A 16,050-nucleotide genomic window follows, 5' to 3' on the forward strand; every position below is an offset into this window, starting at 1 on the left:
ACAAGTTTACAGACTCAACAGATTTGGCCTTTATCCATCCATTCTCTCCCACTCATCCTTATCAAGGTCATATGGGGGGGGGGGCTATCCTAGCTACCTTAGGGCGAGACATGAATTACACTCCGGACAGGTCGGCAATCTGATGCAGGGCTAACACAGAGAGACAGACAACTGAATTCCAACTCAGAACCTTCTTGGTGTGAGGCAACAGTGCTAACCACCAAGCCACCGTGCTGCCGCAGCTAAAAAAAAAAAGCCCTGTAGCTGGGAAAATGCAACCCAACCTACAGCATCAGCCTAGACATATGAATGTCTTAATCCCCGCACACACGCGTGCTTCAATTTAGCTGCTGCACATTTCTCAGCATCTCTATGTTTCCCTCAGCAAAAACACGCTTTCTTCTTTAACTAATCTGAAAACTCTAGGTGCAGCTTTTGTTTCGCTTCCTGCACCACACACACACAGACCCGCAAAACAAGAAACAGTGGGGAAGAGAAAAGGAGGAAGTGTTACAGTCTTTAAAATTCTCCTCTCATACCATCTCTTTCCATCAAACAGACCTCGGTGCATCCAAAGTGTGACAGCGGGTCTGTTGGATAGACTGCAATAAGAAAATGTGTTCACAGTGAAAACAGAGATTTTAATGAAGTTATTGTGCAGACAATTTTCCACCCCTTTTTGGTCAAGAGTTACCCTAGAAAAGGAAGAGATCACTCAGTTCTTTTCAGATACCTGTGTCTAGATGTGTCAGACAAATTGCATTTGCTCTGTTGATTCAGATGAAAATCGGCACTTCCCTAATTAAAACGAAGCCTTCTGAATCAATATTCACAATGCACTGGTCACACAGTCAACAGTTATCCTTTTAATTGCTGGCAATCACAAATGGAAGCCTTATTTAAAATAGTATGTAATTAACCTGTTGGTTTTAATTAAAAACAGAAAAACTAATGAATGCAAAGGAAAATATTAAGCTTTGGGCCCGCTGATATTTTAAGTGCATGGTTGGGGCTCTCTCTGTCTAGGACAAACTATCCATGATCTCCAGATAATTGCCCGAATCGCAGCTAATAATCAGTCTCCATATGCTTTAATGAGCCTGCAATTACACCTTATAATCAAAGAGCACTTTGAGGTCAAAGTTCCATGAATACAACTGAAACTGAACTTTATCTGAATTTCAGGAAAAAAAGAAAAAGAAGAAAAAAAGTTCCAGCCTACACCGCAAATCGCTAAGTCAAGAAAGCTTCCCACGGTGTTTGCTCATAGGTGGAACAATCTGTCAGCATGTAACAAATGTTAAATCAACCCGAAGGACGTTGTTAGAGGTAACATGACCCAGCAAGGCCTGCTGTATGTAAGTCAAAAGAACAACTACAGTGCTCTACCCGGGGCACTAACTTGCCCTGGGTAGAGCAGTAATTAAGCAGAGGCATAACTTTGCATACAAAGGGGTTTAATCTTTCAATATCCAGAAAGGGACGCATGATTAATTGTAGATCCTGCCACAATTGTATAGGTCAGCAATGTTTATTTCTATTTTTAATTCCCCTGACTGTCCCAATGTGGTATCGTCTCTCTTCCATTAAACCAATTATATTCTTTCAATGTGAAAACTATCCAAGTAGAACAGAATGTACTTGGGAGGGAGTTTTTTCTGGGAGTGAATGGAGAAAACTTGCAGCTCTTATGGAAAAAGAAAAGAAACAAAGGTGCAAATATAGTGACAAAGAGTAAGGTAGCTCTGACTGACCCTCTGACAAGAGTCAAGAATCAGATTTTTCTTTCGGGAATCTATTGTTGGCTCTGCTGGATTTGCTTTCCAATCCAGTCCTTAAACCTGAAATAACACTTTCTTTTTTGCCCAAATGTTCTCTCTGGGCTCGACAGCTGTTCTGATTTTTCTAGTCGTCCTCCCCAGTCTTTAAGGCAACTGTACTATTCTTCATTTTACAAGTCACTGTTTTAGTTTTGGGATTATAAAAAGATTTTCCTCTCTCGTTGCACTGTGTTCTGACAGACAGTAGCACTGTGAGTCTGATGTTATCCACCTAATAAGGGAGTTCAATTTGGTTACTGCAATGCATTTTTTTTTTTATTCTTGCCAGATTAGATACCTACTTAGAGGTGAACTGTTTGGTGAAAGTACACCCAACTTCATCTTATCTTTGAGTAGGTGTGTGCATGTATGCGTGTGTGCATGCGTGTGTGTGTGTGTGTGTGTGTTAGATGAGCGCAGATATGACAGTTTCACCTGACTGAACTCAGTTGATGCTCTGCCAGCCAGACTGCCTGTGCCTCTCCTCTGGCCTTTCAATGAAAATAAATGATCCCTGGGTGGCTGTTTCTTTTTCTACAAAATGGCCACAAGTCAGCGGGAACTTAATGTCCGCTCCAAAGGGAAGGGAAATTAAAAGCTCAGAGACAATTTTCTAAAGTTCTTAATTTATCCACCAGCACAGCAGACGTTAAGCTTCTTTGTGTGTGCAGGTAGATGCATACAGATGAATATCAAAGCCGTGATCCAAAGCTGGCCTTGTTTAAAAGTAGCGGCAGATGTTGATGCCGTGATGACGGGGTTCAATACTATAAGCTTTTTCAAGCAAACTATTAGCAAGCTATTCAATTTGTGCAGGAAGCTGGGAGTGCGCCGTAGCATTGCTTGACATGAAGGGAGGCACACCAGTGCTTTTTTAAAAGAATTATCAACTTCTAAAATATTAAATGTGCTCCTCGGCAAAAATAACTTGGCCCACTTTGTGACAAATAAACAGAGCAATAATTAACCGCCTCTTGAGCGAGTCTCTTGTCTTGTTCAGATTCCCATTGCCAATGTCTTGGACAGCAGTTAGCTAAGGAAGTCTTTGTTCTGTTCTGCAGCCTTGCCGAGCTTTAAGTTGCAGTACTTTTTTTTTATTTTATTTTTTTTAAAAAGCCGTCACCAGCAGCAGACCAAAATTGTTTAAACTGCAGGACAACAAACTCTCAAGCAGCAGCTGAATGATATCAAGAACTGCCAAACTGTGACCTGCCAGCCTGCTGGTAGGGAAAAAAGGCAAAAAATACAAAAGCTCTGGTTAGCAATGACTAAACTTTCAAAATAAGAGCAAGGGAATTTCCTGCTGCAAAGATTATCGCAGAAGACACGGTTTAGAGGGGGTAGACAGAACATGAGCCAAGCCAGTATATTAATGATTTCTCACTGATCTCCAAATTTAGTTGCACTTTTAAAGAGGTTTTCAGCATTAGCTAAAAACAGCACTTTCAACTTTTCTGCTGTCACAGAAGTTAAACTCAGTCAGACCTGACTGAGTCCAATTAACACATAAATCACAGTGTGATATATCTGGTGAAACTCTTGAGAATACCGCCACTCTTGATTTATGTATTTTTAACCATAAAAAATGCCTGCGATCAGAGGGAGCTGAAATTCAAAGTCAAAGCAAATGAAAATCTACATCTCTTATTTAGTTTGTCAGCTGTCAAATCAAACATGTGATTATTTTCAGAATATTTGAATATAGATAAAATTTTGATTAAAAAAACCCCAGAACTAAACAAAACAAAGACTGACAGGAAAAAAAACCCTCAAGGTTGGACAAAATTCACAAAAATGGTGATAACTAAAGGGCTATTTACCTCAGAGACAGCAAAATTCATTTCATAGCAGTGGCACTGGGGATTTCAGCAGCAGCAGAAGGCTTTTAGAGCCACACGAGACATGTGAAGCATCTTGATTTGCAAAAATCTGTTAAACAGATTCTCGGGGCTTTCATTTTATGTAAAGCTGTTCAATCTGTATGGAATCTAATGCGGTCACACCACTTACACTGCTACAGCCGCAATACAATTTAAAAAAAATATACATAGAAAAATCATCTTGTCTATAAAAATAAACCTTTTAATGAACAGACATCACGTTCTGTGAGTGCTGGATTTTATGGTCCATTTCTGTCATGGAAAAAAGCAACAGCGATCACTTACAGACTCTTTGAGGGTAAATATTAAGAAGCAATTTGTTTTCCAGACTTTCCAGCATTTTCCCTTAATTGCATTATACTGACAAAGAGTGACGGGAATGTGGGGACAGGGAGAAAGGGTAATGACGTGTTAAAGGTCCCTGGCAGGAATCAAACAGGTGTTGGTGCAGTTAAGGCTGCTGGCTCACCGTGATGCCTCTGAGAGGAGATTACAAAAGACAGCAGTCACATATATTAAGTGCTTACTACTGAATCACCGTAAGATGAGGGATGACATTCATTTCAAGGACTTTTTGTGGAGGAAAGATAAACCCAGTGCTTTTTCTTCACTGAGCTCGAGATTAGTCCACACACCATGCTGCCAGTGAACCTTAACTATTCTTTTCTGGCATGAAATCTGCACCACAGGCAGTTCACTAGTCCATATATAGATTAGGGAGGTTTCAAAAGAGGTGAGCACATTGTGCAAATACATCTCGTTTCTTTATACATGATGAGCACTGTATACTCTAAAAGCTCACTCTCCTGTATCCACCCTGCTCGGGATACATATACAGAGATGACTCTTGCAGCAGATGGAATTAGAAATGTCTCTGGAGTCAAACAGAGGGAGGGCCTATAAAGAGTGACTTCTCCCTGCCCATAGTGTAACCTATAATTGGGGGCCCAATATCAGCGCGCCTAAAAACACAGCTTACTATTTACACTTTTTTAAAATAGACGTGTTGTGGTGGGGCAGGGCCACACTTGGCAGGATGAGGTGGATTCTCAAGGCCTGAATATGCTTCACTTGTCAGCGTGTCCACATTATCTCCCATGAACAGAACCCAAACGATGTCTGCAGCCACTTAAGTACACTTGATGTGCTTTTCCTCCAAACGGCATGCTGACGTGCTGGTGAGAAGATCCTCCTCTCGAATTTGCACAATGTCAAGCCTTGAAAATAATGTGAATAGTTAAGCTTCAATGCTTACAATCTCTGACAAGGTCTTGATTAATGCTATGGCAAAAAGGCGTTACCGGCATTCAACCAGAATGCAGAAAAGTCACTTTTAACGCACTGACACAGCAGGTTTTCCTTTTTCCAACAGTGACGCACAAATTCAGCATATCTACAGACTGAATTTTTTTTTTTTTTTTTTTTTAAATGCTCATTCACTTTTCTCTGTTAATAACTTTTTCCACTTAATTAACTTTAACTTCTTATTTACAATTAACCATTTACAGCCAATTTACGACAACTGCTTTTATGGGGTCTGTGTCGCCGTTTCAAAGAAATTAAATTAACAAGAAGGTCAGTAGTTTGAGCTACAGGCTGTCAGGAAATGAGGAAGCGCCTTTTCCTCTCGGTTGCTACCATCACTGAGATGCCCTTGAACAAGGCCTTTAACACCCAACTGCTCTGCTGGAGATGCTCAATTGCCAATAACTGTGACTGCCGGGCAGGATGTTTAACCTAAACTAGCCTGATGAAATCTAGATTAAATCTATAATTAACAAGTCAATAGTGTCATTAGTGAACTTTTATACATACAAGATCTCACAATTTAGTCCTCTCCAGGATTCAGGACATACTATCCAGTTTAGGTTTATGCTACACAATAAAAATGTATTTCGTACATTTGCTTGTTCATAGCTGTGTTTTGAGTATGAACAGTTCTACTGAGGATATTTAAAGGGGAGCCTGACATAAGAGAAGTAAAAGCATGGCTTTCTCTTACTGTGCTGCACTAATACAAAAATAAATATTTGAGTAAAACCATCAAAAATAATCTCCTAAGCTTATAAAGATACATGATTACTGGGAACTGCATGAATCCAATTTTGCAGAAATCCCTCTAAGTAAGCCCAGTTAGCCTCTGAAATTCCCTTTAGGCTTTTCAGTTAGCCAAGGTTGTCTTGAAAACTGTCACTTCCAAAATTGTTCTTACCATCTGTAAACCAACCCCGTTACCGTTCAGAAAGTCAAACAAGACACTTACAGGTAGAAAAAAAAATGTAAAGAGAGATGATGGCAGGGACTGTGTGAACCACTCCAGATCTACCCTTCCCCCTTCCTCCTTCCTGAACAGTAGCAGATGACAATAGCTTCTAAACCAGGGCACGCCAGACATCCTGACAAAGGCAGGCTCCTCCCAAGCTGCTGAGTCCCCGGTTCCCAAATAAACACAGCCACAGGGAGAGGGCAAGAGTCGGGGATGTGGAGCATGCTGTGTCCAGACAAGCAGCAAAATGAGTCCTTTTGCCCGAGAGCAAGGCACTCTCCCAGCAAACCATAAAATTCATCTTGGACAAGGGAAATCTCTTGACACACTACAAGGCTTAATCACATAATTAGGGCTGCAACAAAAACAACGGTGTCACACTCATTTAAAAAAAATAACATAAAATAAAATATTAGAAACTGAGAAGCAAATAACTGCATCTCCATATGCGCTGCTGCAATTGTATATCTTGAATGCTATTCAGCTCTTACTCACATGTAAGCAGGCGAAAGGGGTGAGGACCTGGATGTCTTAAGAACTGGCACTGGGAATTTCCAGCTGACAGGAGAACCGCTTTTCCATTTCAACGGCATGTTGTTGTCACCAGAATGGTGCTACAGCAATACCAACAGCAAAGACCATTTCCATGAAAAGGTTTCCAATGCAGTCTTCCATCCCACTCTGCCCACACCATTTAAGGGGGAGGGAGAGCAGCAGCGGCACCAGCAGCTACAGAAATACACTGGTAAAGGCAGTGCGGGCTACAGTCGGGGTTGTGACTTTAGCGGCAGCACTGAGAAGCCAATAGATTGCATCCACCACGACTACTTGCCCTGCTGCATTCACAGTTGTCTCGTGGTAGGAGGGGGAAGAAGCCCTGCCTTCTCATCACCCTTTCAGGGTAGTGAATAGCCCAGTAGCTAAGCAACAGTGCCACCTTGTTAGATGAGCTGTGATTACAGCTCTTGGCTTTCGGTGCAAATACAAGGATGGTAGATTAAGAAAAATATATATACAAGTAGAGCAGGGCGATATGGCCAAAAATATTTATCACGATATATATTTGAAAATTTGCGATAACGATATAACCGACGATATAATTGATGCGAGACAAAATACAACTCCACAACATTACTAGCGCAAAAAGACAACCTTCCATTTATTTTCACTTAAACAAGAAGTTGGTTTTTATGTACATTAAAGCTTTATAAAAATGTAACAGTGCAAATGCAAATTCCTTGCTGAAAGTTTAACCAAAAGGCATTTCCAGTAGAAATGGGCTGACATATCCTGAGCATAACCATGTATAATATCCACTGAAGTTAAAAAGAGGTGCTTTGCAACATTAAACTGCAGTGTGCAGTACGCATTTTTCGGACCATAAGGTGCACGGGATTATAAGGCACATTAAGCGAAACAAAGCAGTCAGATAAATCAAACTTTATTAAACTCATTCTTCTTGCTTCCTCCACTTCTGTACCATTGATTCATTAATGTTGAATTCTCTGGCAGCTGCTCTATTCCCATGTTGTTGCAGTATATTAATGACTAACCTCGTATTGTGGATGGATTATCTCAGTTGTTCTCCTGACTGAAGTTTGGTCCGTTTACAGCATCCTGCCATGCGATTGCATTTGTCTCTAACCATGAAGAACCTTCACGTTAACTTTTATAAGTGGAAAAGTGTTAGTGTTCGTCCTCCGGCTTCACTGTTTATGTTATGCTAACATAGCTGTGTCGCTAGCGATCACGTAGCACATCATTATATACCAGCTAGCCCAACTTCAGTAACCCTACAAACGTCACTGCTGTTTAGTTTCCTGTCTTCATTTATGTTGGAAGTGATAGCAGAGCTGTACGTTTGATTTTTTTCAGAAATCTCTCAGTCAGAACATGCAATATCATGCTTAGGTAACTAGCGAAACTAGCGAGCTAACTTCCGCTAGCTTCCTGCTAACTTCTAACTCCGTTAAATGTAATAACTTTTGTTTTCATGGATGCCTGGAAGTTAAACTTTATAGTTACACCTGGTAAAGCAGCAATGCTGATCGTTTTATTAAAGATGAAAGAATTTAGACAGTTTTTAACTCTAAGTGATGCTGCAGTGTTGTTTGACCTGAAGCATACGGAGTTTAGGACCCAGATTACTCCCAGATTTAAGAGCATCTTAGTCCGACAAATACGACAATAACAACGGCCGCTTGCATGTTCTGCAAAAAAAATGTGCTTTGTTGTGTATCTGACGGACAAACACCAAACCAGTTCCACATCACGGAAGTTGCACCATTTTTACAAACCAATTCTGGTTCATCTGTTTCACTCAACAATCGGCCATGTGCGTATGAAAACAAAGGCACTGCGCATGCGCGTTTTACTCCCATTCTATCGCGATATTTCATTTTCCTATCGTTGCCTAACATTATACCGGTATTACCGTGAACGGTATAATATGGCCCAGCCCTATATACAAGTCAATTAAAAAAACAAACAAACAAAAAAACAACCAAAGGATCCAGTCTCAAGAGATGGGCATGTCACTGATTAAACTATATAGTTCTATATACTAAGTACTGGACATGGGCCACTATATTCATATTCCCATTGCCTTTTAAATTAACAGTACAGAAAGAGCGCAAATTGATCAAAATTTTAACTACACTACCTGAACTGTTCCACTTTACCAAACCTAAGCATGTAGGGATTTGGAGTCAACTGCAAGTTGATGTTCTCTTCCTCTTAAATTATCCCCCACACAAAACTGATTGGAAGGCGATTGGTGGTGCAGTTGGATAATGACCTAAAACCATGGAAGCAACCCAAGAGCTTATTAAGGCAAAGGAGTGGAATGCTCTTAAATGGACAAGCCAATCATCTAACTTCAAACCAACTAAGCCCACCTTTCCCTTACTGAAAGAAATAAAACGGAAGGCACAAACAAGACCCACAAACAAGCAGGTACTGGTGCTAGATGCAGTGAAGGCAGGGCAATGCATTCCACAGGAAGAAACATCATTTGGTAAGATGCTCTGACTCAAGACTTCAGACAGTCATTAACTGCAAAGGATTTGCTGTAAGGAGTCCCAGTAGGCTTTGCTTTAGGTCACAATACCTTTGAGATACAATGCAACACCTTTTACAATCCATCTGATTAATAGATCAGATGATCGAACACATCGACAGCTGAGATTTACACTGATGTTATAGAATATTACGTTACGGACTACAGCCAGCTTTTTAGCTATAGCATAATTTTCTACCTCTGCAATTAACTAGAGGAGCCTAAAAACTGCTGCTCAGGCTGTACGAGTCAGACTGTGGTCACGGGACGACAGAGTTGTCACTGTGATTGTGGCTGTGGCCATGGCTGTGCTTTGGACACGGGCATGATTAAAAGGCTTTGACACATTGGTTTCTGCTGCGAACTGAAATGGCTGTGCATACTGCAGGTTCTGAACTCTTGTGCTGCGTGGGTAAGTCATTTGTCTTACCTACGCTTTCTTGGCTGGGAGGTCATAGAAACAGTGCAGAGTAGTTACAGCACAGCGAGACATATCCTTAGCGCCACAGATTGGCTGATAAATGCAACCACAGTTTATGCTATGCCCGCTTCCACAGTCAGAAAGGGCAGATCCATCTAAAGGCTATGCACAGTTATACATATGCAACAGGGCTGCCCTTGAAAGTTAACACTTCATTTAATGAAGCATTTAATGAACATATCTAATTTGATTAACATTCCCCAACTCAAATCAATTATTTATCTACCTGACAACAAGGGCTGTGAAAACTAGGAAAACTGACCAAAAGTCACTCTTATTTGAAAAACACACACAAATATTTTAAATAGCTGCACACATTATATGTGCACATTATGTCCACAAGTGGTCAAACAATAGAACTAACCTGAACAGGTACATGTACTTCAACATAAACATGCCATTTACAAGCCCTACATTACCACATATTACAAAAAATATATATATATATAAATAAATAATAATTTGCTTCTATTATAAAGAATGGACATTCGACACCCTTTGCGAGGTCTGCTGTGGCAAAACATGGAAGATTAATCGTTTGCTCAACATGCAAATGGGAAATAATCAAACCAGCAGGGGGCTTAGGTCCACGAAGCTTTGATCATCATCCTGTTCTCTATTCAGTATCTAGCCAGTTAAGGCTCCACGATTTGATGTCTGCTGACAAAAATCTATTTTACCAAACAGGAGTCAGAATGTAAATCATTATCTGGAGCCAAGATGGGGTTTCATCTTTCTACCATTATTATCATACGACTGTTTTAGAAATTATTCCAGGCGTAAGCTTATCCCCTACGGAGCCGGAGCAATCTGAAAATTTTGTATTTAACAGCTGTGGTTCAGACAAAAAAAAAAAAAAAAAAAAAAAAAAAAAAAAACAGCCCTCAAGTTTTTTCATGTATTTTTTTTATCGTACTGTTATTGCCTGTCTTAGTTTTTGGGGTTTTTTGGTTTTTTAAATGGTACACATAATAACAAACTAAAAGATTTTTTGGGGGGGAAAGTAGTTTTAAAAAGTTGAAAAAAAGATATAAAATGACTTAACACCTGCTCACCCTCAGCTGTTCAGCTGATATTTTTGTCCACTTCAGGTACATTCACCTGCTCCCTAATTCAAAAGGGTCACCACAGCAGGTAGCTTTCTGACACAACCCCAAAGGGATACACATCTGCCCCTGGGATTTAACTGGATATGTTTTACTTGGTAGGTGAATTTGTAAACCACTCCACCATGGAGCCACATTTACTTGGCCACTTATGTTCCCTGCTTGTGGCAAACTAACAGTGAAAATGTACACCTGTATTTTCATCTACACCATAGTTACTGGGTAACCGCACACCCTTGTCTCCCCCTGGAAATGTAACTACATGACTGTGATTGACCTCATCAGTATAATCCTTTCTTCTTATTTCTTCCAACTCCTGTTTCTGCCCTTATTTTTTTTTTTTTTTTTTGAATGGACTAGATCAACTTAAACAGAAACTTGATTGCAAACCAGTGTTTTGGAGGCAAAGCTGCAGTACAACAGAGACACAACAGCACAAGCATAAATTTTGGCAACGTCACCAGCCCTGTGCGTGGACTACAAAATAGGCTCTCCACAGATTCGACTCGCACAAGTCATAATTAGTCTTAAATCCTTCACCACTCTCTGCGTATCTGAGGTCTGAGTGAGACGTCCACCTAAGATGCTACCTTTGCCATATATGAATATGGAGAATTCAAAACACTTAGCATTACATTTTGTGATTCTTCTAACTTTTTATTTGCCAGAGACTGCGAAAAGCACCGAGAGCCAACCAGAGGCCAATTCCAAAACAGTGTTTTTGTGTGTTAATTAAACTGCAAATCGGTTATATCAGATAGACTTCTTGGATCATTGCAAAAAAAAAAATATTAAAACGTAATATGTCTATGTATGTAATATCTACTTCTTTAAAAATACAACAGTAGCAGCATTTCAAAATAAATCTTTCTTCTCTGTGTTATTTTTGTCTAACCTCAACTCACCATCAGACTGCTGCAGTTTCAAGTGGCCAAGAGTGCACTGTCCCGCTATTACAGGAAAGGCTTCATGTGAAGTGTTCAAGCATAAATTCTTTCTGGTGGCTGATTTTGTGACAAAGTCCCTCTCAGAAAAGATGAATATTTGTCCACTTAATCTGTTCTTGTGTCAAATTTCAGCTACGCTGCATGTGTGTGCAAGCACCCCCTCTGTAGTGGATATTCCTGCATATGACATACAAACCCAGCACTAGCCAAACAATAACATCTTTAAATAGTCTTCTCTCCTCTTGCATTCTGAAATACATATAACGGTCATGACCCTTTTCCCCCTCTCTTCTTCTCCTCAACTGGCGGTGCCATCTGTATTACAACCCCCATCATCACACCTTACGCTGTAACTGGCAGAATGACCTTGCGTCTTAACCAAGGGCAGCAGTCATCGTGCCGCTTCTGTCAAAGCCTGAAGGCTCAGTGCTACACCCATTATTCACAGTCCTATTCTATCACTCTCCTCCAACAACTGCAAACCCCCACATAATAGAGCTGTCCATGTCAAATGGCAGCAATACAATAATTCCACACCAGTGTAAAGATTTTATTTTACATGAATGAACTGTGAACAGCAAGGTTTCTATGCTAAGTACAATTTGATTATTATCCAAAAGCAATTAACCATAGGAGAAGTGAAGTCATGGTGTTTTTAAGCTTCTTTCATTTATTAAACAGGCTTTTCTAAATGTGTTACTGATAGCTTATGCTGTGGAGAGACAGTCAGCAGTCCGCCTTAACTTTACACTCACAACTGTGTTCTCCAACTGCCCATCCATTTGGTGGTGTGTCTCATCCACCTCCACACAGTCTCAGTTCTGTTCTCGAGCGCCTTTTACAGACCATAGCTGTCCAAAGGGAGTTTAACCTACTCAAATTTAACTAAATTTTAATCAAAGAAGTCACGGTTGAGAAACTGGCTGTCTGAACTGGCAGGATTACAAAAAATAAACAACCTCAAATAAATATGAGGAATTAAATTAATCTAATTCCAGCTAAAAGTAACACCAAGGCTGCAGCCAAAGCCAAGGAGGAAGGCTGGGGAAAAATGTCTGCTGTGTAAATTAATAGGCATCAGCATCACCGCCCCATTATTAAAGCAAAGCATATCTGATTAGAACTATAATTATGTGTTCCATTTAAATTTTGTGTTGCTTAGATGCAATCTTATGCCATGTACGACTACTTCACCCTTTTCTTTCAGGTGCGACCCTGCCAATGTTAAACAGTCTCGAAAGCAATTAAAGATCAAATATAAGCATGCTTACAAATCTTTCACAATCTCAACAAGTATTCAAAGCTTCTTCAGTGCTAAACGAAGGCCTTAGGAACAATAAAATACATCTGAAATTGTTTGCTACAGGCTAGAATAAAAAACAACGAGGCAAAGGAAAATGTTCCCTCTCCAGAGAATCAATATTGTCATTGATGTTTTGGAAAGACAAAGGGTTTAGATGCTCTATTAAAAAGACTAGATGCTCTCTATCTACACATCAAAATATTTTTTGGTAAAAGTGGTTGACCAGTTAATCAGGCCTTTAAATGCAAACATCTGTTACCTGGAAAATAAGCAGCTCTGAAGCTTTTTAGAGATAGAACTGAAATTACCATGACTCAGTTGGCTCACTTAAACTTTGTTTTTGTAGCATGCATTATTCAGGAAGTTAAAATTACTCCCTATTTTGCCTGGATAAGTTACTTTTATCGATAGTGAAATGCTGGTGCTAAGACACCAAAGATGATCAATTTTCAAGTTCAATAAAAGTGGTCACTACCTTAATAATACTTAGGTTGTATTATTGTAGGGTCTTTAACTTGCAATATAAAGCGCCTGATGTTATGATTTGGCGCTATATAAAAAAAAATTTCATTGACTTTAACTGAAATTGAGTTGAATTGAATCAGATCAGGCAGAGCATCCAGCCTAAAATGTGTGCCAAATCAAACATGTGGTGTGGTGAACCCTCGGGAAATAAGGGACCAGCTGAAAGTACCTTCTTCTTCTATACCTGCTATGAAATTGTCTTCTATCAGTGATCTCAACAGAAACGTGCACATCTTAATTCTATTAGTACCACATCAAAGAGCTGTAGCAGTTATGAAACCGAGAGTGAAACCGCAACACAAATACCAACAGTTTTGGTGCACAGTTTGACTTCCTTATCTCTTCATCTATCGCTTTTGCTTAAAATGAAAGTTATAAGCTACAAAGGCAAAAGATGAACAGTAAATCTACAAAAAGCTCCGACTTCTTATATAAATCTCTTTAACACCTATCCATTCAAATCAGTAGGTATTGTGCCGTCTTAATCCAACAACAGTGGAAGAAGCTAAAATGAGGACAAAAGACTAATTCTGTCATCTCTGCATGCATGAGTGTCACTATTGATTTTAAAAATAGTTATGCCCGTCTCTAACTTTAAGTCCCGCCAGGAACCGAAAACAGAGGGCACCATCCACCACAGTTATACCCAGTGTTGGTCCATATTAGGTCACATCAAGTTGAGTCAAATGACTCAGCTTGATGAGTCATTTGACTCAACTTGATGGGGGTAAAAAACAAAAACAAAAAACAAAGACAAAACAAAACAAAGAAACTGCTTGTTTTCAATTATTACCAAGTCCAGTTATAAATACCATTAAAATCCAATTTGAGTATATATAGAAAAGTATGAAATAACTATGAGTATGTGAAAATACTGCTTGTTTAGTGAGAAATAAGCCACTATTACACACAGGCTACTCAGGCAAGATGTAAAAGGTAAAGTACTGGAGAACAAAATAATATATTAGAGTCACTGGAGAGGCTCAGGGGTTTTAGCAGTATTTTTCAGTCCTGGCCTATGTATACTAATGCATTAATACTTTAATTCCTTAACATGTAATAAATACTACTTAATTAACACCAGGTAGAAGCCATTCCTATCCAGAATTTAAACCAAGCATTACCTACAGTTTAAAAATGGCCCACCATCAATTCTCTATTGGAAGATGCTTTTTTTAAAAACGACTAATTTTGGCTGGTTACATTTAATATTATTCTAAGAGAAGGAAAAGAAAATCTTAAACATTGCTTACACCGTATGTTAAACATTCCTTAATTTTTGGTAAGTTTTGTGAGCAAAATATAAAATTCATAGGCATATTAATAAAAACAAAAATGCAAGATGAGGCCGCATTACCATACCTATCGTGCAGTCCGATGGGCATCGTCTCCCCTCTGTGTATAGGGTGCTCCATACCCTCGCCAAAAACCACACCTCAAAAGCAAAATATTTGTGTTAAAACCCTTCTCCAAGAAGCACACACATTATGGCATTTTCTGAACTCCAGAAAATGCCATAATACTTTTTTTAATTAGGTGATTTTTAATTCAGCACTTTTAGGAAAGTTTTGACAGTATTAACAGCATTTTTAAACTGAACTTACGTTATCATGTTTTAAAGTTTGCACACTTTAACGAGCCAGTTTAAGAAAGCTTCTCCAGCAAGGCATTGATCTTTTCTTAATCCACTTTACCCCATGTCAGCTGACACAAACATTCAGTTACATGGCAATGCACCATCTGAACGCTTATTCTCCTCAACTGAGATGTACCACACACACACAAATCCCTCATATAGTTTCACCTTAGACGATATTAAACTTACATTAACATCTTAAATAATTGGTAGTAACAAAGTGCGTGTGCATGCATGTTACTTTGTAGCTGAAAGCTGAAATAGATTGACAGAAGGGTGAATGGGTGTTTCTTTGACCCCATCCGCTGCTAAAATGTTACAGTTACATCACAACTTGTTGCTTTACACTGAACTAGGCTAATTAATGCTAAATATAGCTCCAGTCTATGTTACTTGAGAGAACAATCTTCGTGCTCGTTTAAAATACAGCAGCATCACCTTTAAAATAAGAAAAGATGAGCAAACTGTCATCGCGATTGTTTCAAAAGCTTAGCTCAAAAGTTTTTGATATTTGAGAAGTTTTCCTAAAACTTTGATTCCCTCTGTTTAAGAATTAATTTAGTGACAGGGTTTAATTTGGGACGAACGTTTGTCACCACAAAGTGCCGAGCTGTCGGAGAGACGTGTGGAGAAGGTGAGGTTAGTCCTTTTAAAGCTCAAGGTTTGATATCGTGATGTATGGGAGAGAAACTAAAACTGACTTTGTTCCTAGCAAAGGCTTCAGGCTCCTATCTTTAAACACGTCTGTCTCCATTAGCCGGACTGCGACAGCTGTTCAGACTTAACAGACAAGGCAACCAAATGGGAGCTTTGCTCATTTTCTGGCCATGTTTGACTCCATACTGTCGGTACACCTCCGGTGGGAACAGGCTAATGCTAACTAGCTAGGCTAACCCTATCGTTAACATTTGCTAGCTTAAAATAACATCAAATCACGACAGTCGACTTTGTGGTTGTCGCGTAAGTTTCTCTTAAGCAATCTTCCCATAGCGACATTAGCTTAACCAGTGACGGCGCAAAGGACTGTG

The 16,050-nt window shown here is 39.5% G+C and overlaps 1 protein-coding gene across 3 annotated transcripts in view; it reads right to left on the reverse strand.

Annotated features, from left to right (window-relative positions):
- The window catches only part of klhl13 (kelch-like family member 13), a 45,264-nt gene that overhangs the window by 28,919 nt on the left and 295 nt on the right, over window positions 1-16,050 (reverse strand). The window contains exon 2 of one of the 3 annotated variants that reach the window (XM_085288845.1): window positions 14,749-14,821. In XM_085288845.1, the coding sequence (XP_085144971.1) occupies window positions 14,749-14,801 (53 nt within the window). In that variant the 5' untranslated portion in view covers window positions 14,802-14,821. Of the gene's footprint in view, window positions 1-6,461; window positions 6,816-14,748; window positions 14,822-16,050 lie in introns of those variants that run through there. The other 2 variants (XM_085288844.1, XM_085288846.1) reach the window with 2 other exon arrangements.

Source organism: Mchenga conophoros, linkage group LG10 (genome assembly GCF_057382185.1).
Source record: "Mchenga conophoros isolate Kocher_MC1m ecotype Shallow Benthic linkage group LG10, M_conophoros_male_GT1.1, whole genome shotgun sequence".
Classification (NCBI taxonomy): Eukaryota; Metazoa; Chordata; class Actinopteri; order Cichliformes; family Cichlidae; genus Mchenga; species Mchenga conophoros.